This window comes from Lipotes vexillifer, unplaced genomic scaffold (genome assembly GCF_000442215.2).
Source record: "Lipotes vexillifer unplaced genomic scaffold, Lipotes_vexillifer_v1.1 scaffold342, whole genome shotgun sequence".
Classification (NCBI taxonomy): Eukaryota; Metazoa; Chordata; class Mammalia; order Artiodactyla; family Lipotidae; genus Lipotes; species Lipotes vexillifer.
The window spans coordinates 375,513-391,989 of NW_006786802.1; the positions used below are offsets into that span (position 1 = coordinate 375,513).

At 39.4% G+C, this 16,477-nt stretch overlaps 1 protein-coding gene across 1 annotated transcript in view; it reads right to left on the reverse strand.

The window, feature by feature from the left end:
• BBS2 (Bardet-Biedl syndrome 2) overlaps window positions 1-16,477 on the reverse strand; it is a 38,661-nt gene that overhangs the window by 13,677 nt on the left and 8,507 nt on the right. The window contains exons 3-9 of the mRNA XM_007459442.1: window positions 9,135-9,260; window positions 8,586-8,648; window positions 7,697-7,774; window positions 3,650-3,754; window positions 3,480-3,566; window positions 653-788; window positions 282-421 (exon numbers count right to left, since the gene is read on the reverse strand). Of these exons, the coding sequence (XP_007459504.1) occupies window positions 282-421; window positions 653-788; window positions 3,480-3,566; window positions 3,650-3,754; window positions 7,697-7,774; window positions 8,586-8,648; window positions 9,135-9,260 (735 nt within the window). The remainder of the gene's footprint in view (window positions 1-281; window positions 422-652; window positions 789-3,479; window positions 3,567-3,649; window positions 3,755-7,696; window positions 7,775-8,585; window positions 8,649-9,134; window positions 9,261-16,477) is intronic.

Here is a 16,477-nt window from a genome sequence, read left to right on the forward strand (position 1 = left end):
TGCTTCCAACTGTTCCCGGCTACAAATAGTTCTGGTAAGTGTCTCTGAACACTCATGCAAATGTTTCCATAGTTTAGCTGCCCAGCAGTGGAATTTCTAGGTTAAAGGATACACACCCTCTTCATTCTGACACTAGCCAAAAAGGCAAACCATCTGTGCTTCCACCAGCGGGGAAGGGGAGCCCACACCGTGGCAGACGCTGAAACTCTTTCACAGCTGCCAATCCTCCTGGTCATTCTCAACTTCTCAGACTCCCATGGGCCCTCCACATTAGGACCTACCTTGGCATTGTCCTCATAGTTCCGGAGCTCCAGCAACAGGTTCTGCTTTTTCTGACTCAGCTCTCGGATCAGGTCCTGCTCTACGCTGGTGTCCATGAGGTTCCCTCTCATCTCAGCCGTGCCTGGCAGGTAGCCCCGGACTGACAAGAGGAAAAAACACTCACCAGACTGAGGGATAAGCCCAGATACAGCCAGGTCTACTTTTAAGTCATCAGTTACCTGTTCTTAAAAGCTAAGTTTTCACTTCCCCAACTCAGATGAATTTATTAGGATGAAAGGATATCAACACAAACACTTTATAGTGGAATTTCCCGGTATTCGGACCCAAGTCAAAATCTGACTTTTCAAGGATTTTTCCTATCCCGATTTACTTTCCCCATCCACCGAGCAGCAGATTAACTGTATGTGGCCATCCATCCGGTAATCTCCCTCCACCACACCAGCAACTGCAGAAGAAAAGTTGTCCTTAAAGATGACCTCCCCAGTTCGGTCACTTCGAGCATCAACCTAAAAATAAAACAAGAACTTGAAAAATAGCTTATGCTACAGTTTTTTTAAAACAACACAAAATTTTAAAGTTGAATCAGCTTTAAAGTCAGCTATGGTCTAGAAGTTTTCAAGAGTATTCCATGGGACCCTGTGGCTTCTCAGGACGTACCTACAACCATCAGGGCCAAGGGGCCACAATCAGCTCTGTTTTCTTTTGATTATTAAGTAAAAGCTGTTTTACCTACTGGCCTGCACGTAGTATTTCCTCTGAAGAAGTGGGTTGCCTGAGAGGCAGTACATTTAGAATATACAGAACAGTGCAAAAGTCCAGACTGCCTGGGTTTGAATTCCAGCTTTGCCACTGGGGTCTTTTTTTGCCTGTGGGATCTTGGACAAGTCTCTTAACCATTCTGTGCTTGGCCTCCTCATCTGGAGGTCAATAATTGACTGATCTGGAGATCAATAATAAGAACATGAGGAAAATAACTGTATCCACACCTCAGAGTTGTAATGAGGCCTAAAGGAATTAACACGTGGTAAGCACTCAGAACAGGGCTAGCACATAGAGGCATACAAGACATGTTAGCTCTATATACAAATTTTATATTTACTATATGTAAATGTATACAATATAGTTATAGCTAACGTTTGAAAAATGCCAACCTAGCCCAGTCTTCCACCATATAACCTTTTGTAATAGCCCTGTTTAAGAGTCCGTCTTCTGGGACTTCTCTAGTCTGGTGGTCTCAATGCAGGGGGCCCGGGTTCGATCCCTGGTCAGGGAACTAAGATCCCACATGCCGCAACTAAGAGCCCGCATGCTGCAACTAAGATCTGGTGCAGCCAAATAAATAAATAAATATTTTTTTTAAAAAAGAGTCCCTCTCCCACATACACTGCTGAAACACCTCAGAGAGCCCTACTATCCTCTGAGTCTCCTCTTCCCAAGGGAGGCAAATAACTAACCAACCCATCAGAAACAAAAGCATCTCAGAACAACAATGAAGGATAACCACTTAAAATGATGACTTTGTTCTAAGCAATAACATATGCATTATATTAATAAAAGGCTAGCTACAGAAAATCTAATAGAGCAAGCATCTCAGTGACCACTATTTCTGTCTTTTCATAAACATCCTTCTGGGCAAAACTTTGCAATGAAAAACACTAATTTAGGTCATAGCTTACTACTAGTTCCTACCCCTTGTCTGAAGAATACCATGCTCTTAATAACAACATCAGTTAAGCCTGAAAATTATGGATGCTAAAGCCTGTAAAGTAATGAATGGCCCGTATTAACCAAAGCTCTTCACACAGTAACAGAACCCTCGAACTCAGATTGAACTGAACTTGCTTCTTTCTAAACTACTCCATGGCCTTCGACATTGCATTTCCACAATATTTAGCAAACAAGAGGGTTCATTTGCTAACTAAGAAACAGGACTACGAATTTATATTTCTGTGGATTTTCTATTCTTTTGCTTTATCCTACATGAAGGTTTTGCCTTGGAAGAGAAGATGAGCCTCCAACTCAACAAATGACCTACTAAAGAAAAAGTCAGTTGACTAGTCGCAGTTAATTTAGTAATTTTGTACCTATATTCACCTGTTGGATCTGTATATTTTCCTTTTAATGCTATTTCTGTTAAGTGCAGATATCAATTTTTCTACTTATATAATGAACTGTGTAGTTTTCTTATCTTTTTTATGCCCTACAACAGATTATATAATAGAAATTTCTTAAAATTTTGAAAGCATTTAACGAGAAAAACATCTAGGTCCAGAGTCAGATCGGAAGGTTACTTTTGATAACTTCTCAAGTCAAGTAGTTTCTAATTCTCAAATCAACCATGATAATTTACATTCCTCCAGAACAGGGTCCCCTTTATGGATTCTCAAGTTTCTTAATAAGCAACTACGTGGTCTTACTTTGTCATTGTTGACACCCATGACCAAAGACAAAACCAAGTGGAGAAGTAGAAACCAACATAGGTTGTTTGGAACCTGTTTTCCACACAATACCAAAGGCAGGTTACAAGGCACTGGCCACAAGTAAAGAAACGTTAAAGAAGAAAAGATAGAATTAGCTGATCTCCATGCAGTCGGCACTGACAGATGAAAGAGCCACAGGGCAAATGGAATCCATGGAGATCTGACAGCTACTGAAGCAGCTGCTAACAAGATAATCCTGACTTTGCCAAAAGACTGTCGAAAATTCTGATTTGAAGGTAAAAAAAGGAAAGAAGCAAAAAAAATTCTATTTTGAAGTTCTAGCTCAGGAAACAATATGCTAACATAATTCTTCCCATTAATTCTGTTTTTAGTCAGACTTGAAGATTTACTAGAAAAGAGCTATACACAGTTCACTATTAGCTTATTAAATATCCTTTTTTTTTTTAATGTGCTTATGCTTAGGATCACCCTGATGAAACTGATTCTCATTTCTTCAAGGAAGAGATTTAGAAAGAACCTTCCTAGAGATTTTCCCCCAAACAGCGCTTAGGAGACGGAAAGGACACTCACTCACTCTGCAGTGTTGATAACTAGAGCAAGAATAAAAATACATGGGAAGATTATAAAGTTACATTTGAAAGCACAGCCAAGGAACTCAAGTTTATATTTTCGTGTTACTGCTCTGAGTCATACAGCCAATGTATCTCAGACAATTATTACTTTAAATCATACTTGAACTCTACTGTTTAAACATACCTTCCCATTGGACCAACCAGTTATCAGTTCACACACTCCATCAGAATTAAGGTCAAAAGCATGAATGCTCATGGCATGATTTTTGGACTGAAAAGGAATTTCAACAATTAGTACGTAAGTCTCTCAATAAGTATAAAATCCCTGAATCTCAGAGGCTTAATCATACTAACCTTAATTCTCCAGTATCGGGCTGTTTTGTCATAAACTCCAACTGTGCCATTGGAAAGGGCATAACCAAATCGACTGCCATACATGGGACAAAGAGAGGTGATTATCTGCAAAAAATAATGATAAACACACAGTTCATTAAGGCTCAATTTAGTGCAAAGTGTGGCTTTATAAAACTGCATGCCTTGGGGGCTTCCCTGGTGGCACAGTGGTTGAGAGTCCGCCTGCCGATGCAGGGGACGCGGGTTCGTGCCCCACTCCGGGAAGATCCCACATGCCGTGGAGCGGCTGGGCCCGTGAGCCACGGCCACTGAGTCTGTGTGTCCCGAGCCTGTGTGTCCGCTGAGCCTGTGTGTCTCCGCAACGGGAGAGGCCACAACAGTGAGAGGCCCCGCATACCGCAAAAAAAAAAACCCAAAGAACTGCATGCCTTGCTATAAGTATGTTTAAATTAGATTTAAATGCACTTCCAAACCATTAGAGGGGAATGCATTCCCCTTCTCTATGAACAGTGTCATCTATTTCAGAGTTGGATAATCAGAATTAAATAAACTCACAAAATTTACTGTTTTAGACTGAGCATATGTAGCAAGTTTCAACAAATTAGTATTTTTTAAATAATAAAATTAAGGAATTAAGGAGGGAATAAGCCACATACACAAGATCTGGAATATGTACAATAGATGTTATACACACTAACTCAAAATGTTTTAATTATTATTCCAGTTTCCTTAACTTATGATACCCTACAGTCTAAATTTTATTTTTATTTTTTTTTATTTTGATTTTTTTTTTTTTTGTTTGCGGTACGCGGGCCTCGCACTGTTGTGGCCTCTCCCGTTGCGGAGCACAGGCTCTGGACGCGCAGGCCCAGCGGCCATGGCTCACGGGCCCAGCCGCTCCGCGGCATGTGGGATCTTCCCGGCATGTGGGATCTTCCCGGACCGGGGCACGAACCCGTGCCCCCTGCATCGGCAGGCGGACTCTCAACCACTGCGCCACCAGGGAAGCCCTACAGTCTAAATTTTAAAAGGACTTGTAAAATCCACAATTAAACATCTTTTAAGTGTATACTTTTCTATGACATAATTTGTTTGCTAGAGATGAAAGACGTTTTTTAGAAGAAAACATAATCCTTTGAAAAGCAAAAACCCAGCACATGGATTTCTATATGTATCTAACAATATATATAATTTATATACTATACTGAAATATTTATAGAATTATTAGAGGATTTAACATACTTAAGAGGATAAAATTTTAGATACTGAAAAAAATTATCCTTAAAAGTTAAAACTAAAGTTTAATGATATCTATGATCCTGCAGATCTACTTTCTAATTCTGACACTAATACAAGAGATATAAAGAAATAAATTGTATAAAGCAGAGAATAGTTATGTAATTTCTTCTACACCTACAGCTTTTCTATAAAACCACCCACTTCACTTAACTCTGAATACAAAGTGCTGGGTAGGACTCCAGAATTATTTAGCTCAAGGCATTCTTTTGGTAGTGCTGTTCAACTGCCAAATAAATTATAATTTTGCTGATGTGTGAAAAGACATTTGAACTAGGAGCAAAATCAAACCAAGAGGACAGGAAAACAGCCCTGAAATGAACAATCTTATGAAGTCCACATTTTCGTAAATTTAGCCCCAGTTTCCCTCAGTCCCTTAGTCCTTCATTAGCTCGCTAGTTTCTTCTTTTGCGGACTAGAGGATCAAGAGGTACCTCAAATCCCTTGCTCTATTTCATGTTCTTCTGTCCTTTCCCAGGATTTAGGAAAGAGGTGTTTCAAAGAATGCACTCCCCTCACATCTAGTATTGACAATAAACAGAAATCCAACAACACCTCAATGATTCCCTAAAAGAGAAAAGATTTACTACGAAATTTTTTTTTAAACAAAAAAATTTTTTGTAATTTATTCATTTATTTTTGGCTGCGTAGGGTACTCGTTGCTGCTCGCAGGCTTTCTCTAGTTGCGGCGAGCGGGGGCTACTCTTCGTTGTGGTGCACAGGCTTCTCGTTGCGGTGGCTTCTCTTGTTGCGGAGCACAGACTCTAGGCATGCAGGCTTCAGTAGTTTTGGCACATGGGCTCAGTAGTTGTGGCTCGCGGCTCTAGAGCACAGGCTCAGTAGTTGTGGCGCACGGGCTTAGTTGCTCTGCGGCATGTAGGATCTTCCCGGAGCAGGGCTCGAACCCGTGCCCCCTGCATTGGCAGGCAAATTCTTATCCACTGAGCCACCAGGGAAGTCCCAATTTACTACAATTTGAATGAAAGGGAAATGGTAATACAGGACACAGCACCTACAAGCCAGTGATTCTCAAGTTGTTGTTGTTTTTTAATATAATAGTGTTTATTTATTTTTACTTGTTTACAGTTTGCTTTATTTATTTATTTATGGCTGTGTTGGGTCTTCGTTTCTGTGCGAGGGCTTTCTCTAGTTGTGGCAAGCGGGGGCCACTCTTCATCGCGGTGCGCAGGCCTCTCACTATCGCGGCCTCTCTTGTTGCGGAGCACAGGCTCCAGATGCGCAGGCTCAGTAATTGTGGCTCACGAGCCCAGTTGCTCCGCGGCACGTGGGATCTTCCCAGACCAGGGCTCGAACCCGTGTCCCCTGCATTGGCAGGCAGATTCTCAACCACTGCGCCACCAGGGAAGCCCTCAAATTGTTAACAGGGTGGTTGCAACCCCCTTCAAGAATCTAATGAAAGCTAAGGATCTTCTCTCTAGAAAAGCACACATTAAACACATACACGTAAACAAAACCGCCCCCATATGGACACACATCTTCAGACTGTTGCTTTTGGCACTCACTTCTCCCCTTCATTTTCCTCCATCCACAGCTATTAGTTTACAACCGTAATAACTAAGACTGCATAAAAAGTATAGTAAGTCGAAGTTAAAATCTATACTAAAGGTAAACCAGTTAAAATCACTGATAACACTTTTATATATCAATATGCAGGTTTTGCTTTGTGGTCTCCCTTTTGTAGTCAGGGAAATAGAAGCCTGACGTCCCTAGACAGCTTTGTAAGTGGCGAGAAGCGAGGATGAGTAGCCAAGGTGAGTTCGGAGGCTGGTGCCCTCAAGCTTTTCTGATACAGACTCCCAAACACCACCTGACTCAATTTTGCACAATCCCATCATTTTGATCTCCAAGACTTCCTTCTGTTTGTTTGTTTGTTTCCTGTCCATTTACAATGGTCACAGCCATTGCTCCTTTATCCCTTTCTCCTTCCTTAATTCAGAATATCCTAATTCTTTTTTGTTTCCATCTTGCCCAATCCTGGAAAACCAGCAGCAAATAAATATCCTAAGAATACCAAAACTACAAAGGATAAGAGTAATCTTCACTGTTTTAGAAAAAAAAAACTCTTTAAGAAACATCTCAGGTTCAATTACATGAGTAATTCTAATCACAAAGAAACTAGTCAAGTTCTCTAACATCTGATTTTTAAGTTTACCTATAGAAATGTGCCTAAGAAGTACTTAATTTGAATTAAGAGAAAAAGTATAAAAATCTCATTTACACACTTTGTTCAATATTCAACCCCATTTAATACACATGAGGAGGAGACACAAAGCTTCAAATCCTGACCATATGCCACTTAACAGCCATGAGCTTGTGAGAGAAACTTAACAGGGCAACTTAACATGTTCCCTCATCTGTAAAATGAGAACTAATAATACCTTTATAACAGGGTTGTTGTAGGATGAGTAAGTTCATTGCCTGGCATATTTCAGGTGCACAGTAAATGGTTGCTATTATTATCAATAGTATGTATTAGCTCATTAAAAGAAATACCTTTATGTGCTCAATAATTTTTCTCTATTTAATCAGTCTTTTCAAGATATATCTTGATAAAGGATATTTAAAATGCTTCTTTCTCTGTAATGCACAGCTCTGTTTAATCCCCACAGTTTTTACCCTAAAACTGTCTGGGTTGTGAGAAGATGTCCCAGCACTCTCCTTTACTGTTACATTTGACTATGCTAATCTGTCAAGGTTATCATAATTCTGATACCTTCTTACACTTCTTACCTCTGTTTCTGTCATTTCTGCCACAATCTCATCTTCTTTAAAAACTCGGATATCAAAATCCTCAGATCCAACAAGAAGCTGAAAGGAAAAAAATCATACATATTTAGCTCAGCGAGTGAACACAGCAACATTTCCAAAAATAAAAAAAAAAATCGCATGATACTTTGTATGTTCCTACAGCCACCCAGGAGTTCCAACTTCCCAGTAATGTGATGCTCAGAAAGGTTCCTTCCACTGAGAAGGTTAAGATTCAGTCAGTGAAGAAAAAGTGGTTACTATAGGTCCTGCCATGTGGGCTGCACCTCCTACCCAGAACAAGTTCTTTCACCAGGCACCTGAAAATGTTCTTGGTTTGGTGTCTGTCTGCCTGCAGGTGGAAGCCCTGTTTCAAGAGACAGAGCCCAGCATCCGTGCACAAGTGGAGGTAAGTCAATGCCCAACACAGTACCTCACTGGCTGCTCAAGAAGTCAGTTTCTAGAGAAACCATTAGAATAGTTTAAAAAGGCTAAGAGCCCATCTCCAAAACTTTCAGATTCCTGAAAACGTTGGCTAAAACTGAGAACTAGGTACAATTTAAAAGCATTGGAGTCAAGTTATAAGACTGTGAATGTGACTGCGATCCCATCAAATGTTCTGCCTTCTCTCCCTGTCAGGTGTCTTTGAAACATCATGGTCTTGATCTCTGTATTAGACAAACACAAGTAAATTATTGTTGAAAAGAGAGGAGAAAGACGAATGAGGCCAGTCAGCTCACCATTTAGGCAACAGAGCACCAAAATCACCTGTGAGAAGCTAACAGCTCTCGCCACACTAATGTCACCGTCATGGGAAAATGTATGTACTCAGCTGAGAGGTATACACAAGCGCAGTATCTCCTCCCGCACATACCTCTTTCTTCCCATCACCATCAAAGTCACACAAGGCCAAGGAATGAACATTATCTCCAGTAACCTGAAAATAGAACCAAAATCATTACTATACCATCTTTTTTCACTTAATCCAAACACAGGAGCTACATGAAAGAGAGGATGATACAAACCACCAATTTAAAACTCTAATTACTCATATCCTTTTTTTTTTTTTTTTTTTTTGCGGTACGCGGGCCTCTCACTGTCGTGGCCTCTCCCATTGCGGAGCACAGGCTCCAGATGCGCAGGCTCAGCGGCCATGGCTCACGGGCCCAGCCGCTCCGCGGCATGTGGGATCTTCCCGGACTGGGGCACGAACCCGTGTCCCCTGCATCGGCAGGCGGACTCTCAACCACTGCGCCACCAGGGAAGCCCTCATATCCTTTTTTTAAATGTACAGAATTATAAACATTGTTCTATTTTCTTTCTATTATTCATTCCAGTTAGTGGTAAAAAACAAACAAGACCTAAAGAATATTAAAAGTAAAAACGTTTAAGAGTACTAAAGAGAGTATTTCGCTCTTCATACCGTCCAAAAGAGATCATTTCCTTCATAATCGAAACCCTGCAGAGCACAACTTCCACCAATAATTGCGAGAGGAGAGGAAATGTCTCCCAACGTCCCCAGCACAACTGCATTGGCCCCATCTGCTACCTAAGAAGGGAAAAAAGACAAACTCTCAAACACAATGCTGCACGGGCACACTGGAGATAACATATATCCCTCTTTTTATTTAGATACTCAGAGTCGTCTGTCATCATTTCTGAGAAGCCACATGGTCTCCTGAGAGGCAGGCCAGGGCTGTCCACTGAGGACCGCGTCTGTGGCTTATGGGTGCTCATGCAAGGATGAGCACAGACCCAGGATAAACTCAGGCCCCTGGTCTCTCAAACTAACCTGATACGATAACCTGCTACAAAATCCCAGGCTCTCTTGGACCACCAGGCTCTAAAGGCCAAACTCCCCAGAGAATCAAGACTTATGCCTTTAAACACCCAAACTTTTGTAACCTATTTTAACTATTTTAGATGGAAATCTTTTTAATACTTATTACTCAGTTCTCTTACTACTGCTCTTTTTAATCGTAAAGTAAATTGTAAAGTACTAAAAACTACAAACATCTATAGACCCACCCATCCAGAAATAATAAGTGTCTTGACTTCTTGAATAAAGTACATAAGCACAATTTAATTTATTTTTGGAAGATTCAAGGACATCTTTGTAAACACTGTTTATTGTATAGGAAAATAGTCCTTACTTACATAATCTTTAAGTAGGAAAACTATAAAAAATAGATTGGCTATAAAAGAAAGAAAAGAATTCATAAGCCAAAACTACTCACTGGTCAATCAATCAATCAAGTTAAAAGGTAAAAAAAAATAAACTGGGAAAAATAACTGCAATGTATAGGACAAAGAGTTAATATTTCTTGTTAATAAGAGAGTTAATACAAAGTAAATAAATAAGAAATGGGTAAACACACCCCAAGCAAAAATAAATAAACTAAACAGGAAATTCACAAGAGAAGAAATACAAATAGCCAACAAGTATGAAAAAATGTTCATTCTACAATACATCATTTTTCACTTTTCAGATTAGCAAAGATGAGATCTATTGTTCGTTAGGGTGTAATAAAACAAGCACTCATTCTGAGGGGGAGGTGGGAAAACAGTAGTCTTTCTAGAGAGGAGTTTAGCAATATCTAACAAAAATTTCACTTAGAAAAGGTTTTTAACTCAGCAATTGTAAAGCTGAATTTTTGTGATCATTAATTTTATGTGTCAACTTGGCCAGGCCATGGTACCCAGATATTTGGTCAAACATTATTCTAGACATTTCTGTGAAAGTAATTTTTAGATGAGATTAACATTTAAATCAGTAGACTCTGAGTACAGCAGATTACCCTGTAGAATGAGGGTGAGCCTCATCCAATCAGTTGAAGGCCTAAATAGAAAAAAGGTTGACTTGCCTTGAGGAAGGAAGGATCCTGCCACCAGACTGCCTTTGGACTTGAGCTTCAGCATCAGTTCTTTCCTGTCTCTATCCTGCTGGCATACCCTGCAAATTTTGGACTTGCCAGCCTCCACAAGTGCATGAACCAATTCCTTAAAATAAATCCATCTCCACTCCCTCTCTCTCTATATATATACACATCCTATTGGTTCTGTTTCTCTGAAGAATCCTAATACAGTCCTAAACTCAATTTCAGTCTTATACAAAAATACAACAGTATCTTTGTCACATTGAAATAGGCAAAGATTTCTTAAGACAGAAAGAGTACTAACCATTAAAGAAAAAATTGATCAGCAAGACTTCATCAAAATTGAAAACTTTTGCTCATCAGAAGATACCTACCTATTGGAATGAGACACGTATTGAGAGAAAATATTTATTTTACATGAATCTGACAGAGAACTTGTACCCAGTATATCCAAAGACCATCTACAAATCAATAATACACCCAAACTACCAATAAAAAATAGGCAAAAGACTTAGATGATTCACAAAATAAGACATACAAATAACAAAAAAAAAGCACAAGAAATAGTGTTCTACATCACTGGCCACAAGGAAAATGCAAAATGAAACCACAGTAAGATACCACTCCACACCTACTGACTCAAATTACAAAGACTGGCAACACCAAATGCTGACAAGAAATGTGGAGCAAACGGAACTCTCACATATTTGCTGATGGAAGTGTAAAACGGTACAACTACTCCTAGGTACTTACCCAACATGAACTAAAACATATGTCCACAAAAAGACTAGGACAAAAATGTTTACAGCAATTTTATCCATAATTGCCCCAAACTGGAAACAACCTGCATGTCCATCCCACATGTCCATCAACAGAAGAATAAACAAATTGTGGCATATTCACACAATGGAATTACTATTCGGCAACAAAAAAGAACTACTGGTAGGGACTTCCCTGGTTGTCCAGTGGGTAAGATGCCATGCTCCCAATGCAGTGGGCCCGGGTTCAATCCCTGCTTGGGAAACTATAGCACACACGCATGTAGCAACTAAGAGTCAGCATGCCACAACTAAGAGCCCACATGCTGCAACTAAGAGCCCGCATGCTACAATTAAGACCCAGCGCAGCCACAATAAATAAATATTAAAAAAGAAAAAAGAACTACTGCTAAATGCAACAAGTATGACCCTCACAGACGTTAAGTGAAAGAAGTCAGACACCAAAGAGTACATTCTGTATGATTCCATTTGTATGAAGTTCAAGAACAGGGAAAACTAATCTAAGGTGACAGAAATCAAAACAGTGAATATCTATAGGGAATAGGAATTGACTGGAATGGGGCACAGCAAAATTTTCTGAAGTGATGAAAATGTTGTACTGGGTTGGCCAAAAAGTTGTTCGTTCCGGTTTTTCCATAAGATGCTTCCATAACACCCCCAATATATTTTTATTGGGGGGTGTTGATTACAGGGATCAGTACTCATTGAACTGAACACTTAAGGTTTGTGTATCTCACTGTATGTACATTTTACCTCAATTAAAAAATACCAAAGGAAAAAAATTGCATTTCTAAGAATTTACCCTTAGGAAATAATCAGAGAAGTTGGCAAAGATATATGCTTATGAAATTATCAATTGTAAGAGAGAAACTATGGAAATAGCATAAATATGAAACAATATGGAAAGGGTTAAACAAATTATGATATAATTTAACACAATGAAATACTATAGAACCAATAAAAATAAAGCATATGGCAGCTCGGGGTCTCTTCCCTCTGCCGTCACGGAACTGCCCCGGAGGACAAGGGGAGGGCAGCCTCACTGAGGCTGCCGGCTCTGGAGGGGCCCCGGCGGCCGAAGCCGCAACAGTCGTCCGGACGGCGGGCCGGGATCTTACCTAACCGTATGGCCTGCTGCCTCTGCCAATTTAAAAATATTACTGAGGTTGTCTGAAAGACAGTCAAGCTGCATTGTGACACTGAATGCCTGACAGACGTCACACATTGTGCAGTGTGGATGAAAGGCTCTTGGTGCTGCAGCCAGGAGTCAGTGCTGTGCCTTTGAGGTGGGAGAGCCAACTTCAGGACACTGGTCCAAAGAGACCTCCCAGCTCCACATAATATCAAACAGCGAAAATCTCCCAGACATCTCCATCTCAACACCAGCACCCAGTTTCACTCAATGACCAGCAAGCTACAGTGCTGAACATCCTATGCCAAACAACTAGCAAGACAGGAATACAACCCCACCCATTATCAGAGAGGCTGCCTAAAATCATAATAAGGCCAAAGACACTCCAAAACACACCACCAGACGTGGAACTGCCCACCAGAAAGACAAGATCCAGCCTCATCCACCAGAACACAGGCACTAGTCCCTCCACCAGGAATCCTACACAACCCACTGAACCAACCTTAGCCACTGGGGACAGACACCAAAAACAACGGAAACTACGAACCTGCAGCCTGCAAAAAGGAGACCCCAAACACAGTAAGATAAGCAAAATGAGAAGACAGAAAAACACACAGCATATGAACAAGCAAGGCAAAAACCCACCAGACCTAATAAATGAAGAGGAAATAGGCAGTCTACCTGAAAAAGAATTCAGAATAATGATAGTAAAGATGATGCAAAATCTTGGAAATAGAATAGACAAAACAAGAAACATTTAACAAGGACCTAGAAGAACTAAAGATGAAACAAACAATGATGAACAACACAATAAATGAAATGAAAAATACTCTAGATGGGATCAATAGCAGAATAACTGAGGCAGAAGAACGGATAAGTGACCTGGAAGATAAAATAGTGGAAATAACTACTGCAGAGCAGATTAAAGAAAAAGAAATGAAAAGAACTGAGGACAGTCTCAGAGACCTCTGGGACATTAAACGCACCAACATTTGAATTATAGGGGTTCCAGAAGAAGAAGAGAAAAAGGGACTGAGAAAATATTTGAAGAGATTATAGATTATAGTTGAAAACTTCCCTAATATGGGAAAGGAAATAGTTAATCAAGTCCAGGAAGCACAGAGAGTCCCATACAGGATAAATTCAAGGAGAAATACGCCAAGACACATATTAATCAAACTGTCAAAAACTAAATACAAAGAAAGCATATTAAAAGCAGCAAGGGAAAAACAACAAATAACACACAAGGGAATCCCCATAAGGTTAACAGCTGATCTCTCAGCAGAAACTCTACAAGCCAGAAGGGAGTGGCAGGACATACTGAAAGTGATGAAGGAGAAAAACCTGCAACCAAGATTACTCTACCCAGCAAGGATCTCATTCAGATTTGATGGAGAAATTAAAACCTTTACAGACAAGCAAAAGCTGAGAGAGTTCAGCACCACCAAACCAGCTTTACAACAAATGCTAAAGGAACTTCTCTAGACAAAAACACAAGAGAAGGAAAAGTCCTATAATAACGAACCCAAAACAATTTAGAAAATGGGAATAGGAACATACATATCGATAATTACCTTAAATGTAAATGGACTAAATGCTCCCACCAAAAGACACAGATTGGCTGAATGGATACAAAAACAAGACCCATATATATTTGCTGTCTACAAGAGACCCACTTCAGATCTAGAGACACATACAGACTGACAGTAAGGGGATGGAAAAAGATATTTCATGCAAATGGAAACCAAAAGGAAGCCGGAGTAGCAATTCTCATATCAGACAAAATAGACTTTAAAATAAAGACTATTAGAAGAGACAAAGGAGGACACTACATAAATTAAGGGATCGATCCAAGAAGAAGATATAACAATTGTAAATATTTATGCACCCAACATAGGAGCACCTCAATACATAAGGCAAAAACTAGCAGCCATAAAAGGGGAAATCGACAGTAACACATTCATAGTAGGGGACTTCAACACCCCACTTTCACCAATGGACAGATCATCCAAAATGAAAATAAATAAGGAAACACAAGCTTTAAATGATACATTAAACAAGATGGACTTAATTGATATTTATAGGACACTCCATCCAAAAACAACAGAATACACATTTTTCTCAAGTGCTCATGGAACATTCTCCAGGATAGATCATATCTTGGGTCACAAATCAAGCCTTGGTAAATTTAAGAAAATTGAAATTGTATCAAGTATCTTTTCCGACCACAACGCCATGAGACTAGATATCAATTATAGGAAAAGATCTGTAAAAAATACAAACACATGGAGGCTAAACAATACACTACTTAATAACGAAGTGATCACTGAAGAAATCAAAGAGGAAATTAAAAAATACCTAGAAACAAATGACAATGGAGATACAACGACCCAAAACCTATGGGATGCAGCAAAAGCAGTTCTAAGAGGGAAGTTTATAGCAATACAAGCCCACCTTAAGAAGCAGGAAACATCTCGAATAAACAACCTAACCTTGCACCTCAAGCAATTAGAGAAAGAAGAACAAAAAAACCCCAGAGTTAGCAGAAGGAAAGAAATCATAAAAATCAGATCAGAAATAAATGAAAAAGAAATGAAGGAAACAATAGCAAAGATCAATAAAACTAAAAGCTGGTTCTTTGAGAAGATAAACAAAATTGATAAACCATTAGCCAGACTCATCAAGAAAAAAAGGGAGAAGACTCAAATCAATAGAATTAGAAATGAAAAAGGAGAAGTAACAACTGACACTGCAGAAATAAAAAAAATCATGAGGGATTACTACAAGCAACTCTATGCCAATAAAATGGACAATCTGGAAGAAATGGACAAATTCTTAGAAATGCACAAACTGCCAAGACTGAATCAGGAAGAAATAGAAAATATGAACAGACCAATCACAAGCACTGAAATTGAAACTGTGATTAAAAATCTTCCAACAAACAAAAGCCCAGGACCAGATGGCTTCACAGGCGAATTCTATCAAACATTTAGAGAAGAGCTAACACCTATCCTTCTCAAACTCTTCCAAAATATAGCAGAGGGAGGAACACTCCCAAACTCATTCTACGAGGCCACCATCACCTTGATACCAAAACCAGACAAGGATGTCACAAAGAAAGAAAACTACAGGCCAATATCACTGATGAACATAGATGCAAAAATCCTCAACAAAATACTAGCAAACAGAATCCAACAGCACATTAAAAGGATCATACACCATGATCAAGTGGGGTTTATTCCAGGAATGCAAGGATTCTTCAATATACGCAAATCTATCAATGTGATTAACCATATTAACAAATTGAAGGAGAAAAACCATATGATCATCTCAATAGATGCAGAGAAAGCTTTTGACAAAATTCAACACCCATTTATGATAAAAACCCTGCAGAAAGTAGGTGTAGAGGGAACTTTCCTCAATATAATAAAGGCCGTATATGACAAGCCCACAGCCAACATCATCCTCAATGGCGAAAAACTGAAAGCATTTCCACTAAGGTCAGGAACAAGACAAGGTTGCCCACTCTCACCACTCTTATTCAACATAGTTTTGGAAGTTTTAGCCACAGCAATCAGAGAAGAAAAGGAAATAAAAGGAATCCAAATCGGAAAAGAAGAAGTAAAGCTGTCACTGTTTGCAGATGACATGATACTATACATAGAGAATCCTAAAGATGCTACCAGAAAACTACTAGAGCTAATCAATGAATTTGGTAAAGTAGCAGGATACAAAATTAATGCACAGAAATCTCTGGCATTCCTATATACTAATGATGAAAAATCTGAAAGTGAAATCAAGAAAACACTCCCATTTACCATTGCAACAAAAAGAATAAAATATCTAGGAATAAACCTACCTAAGGAGACAAAAGACCTGTATGCAGAAAATTATAAGACACTGATGAAAGAAATTAAAGATGATACAAACAGATGGAGAGATATACCATGTTCTTGGATTGGAAGAATCAACATTGTGA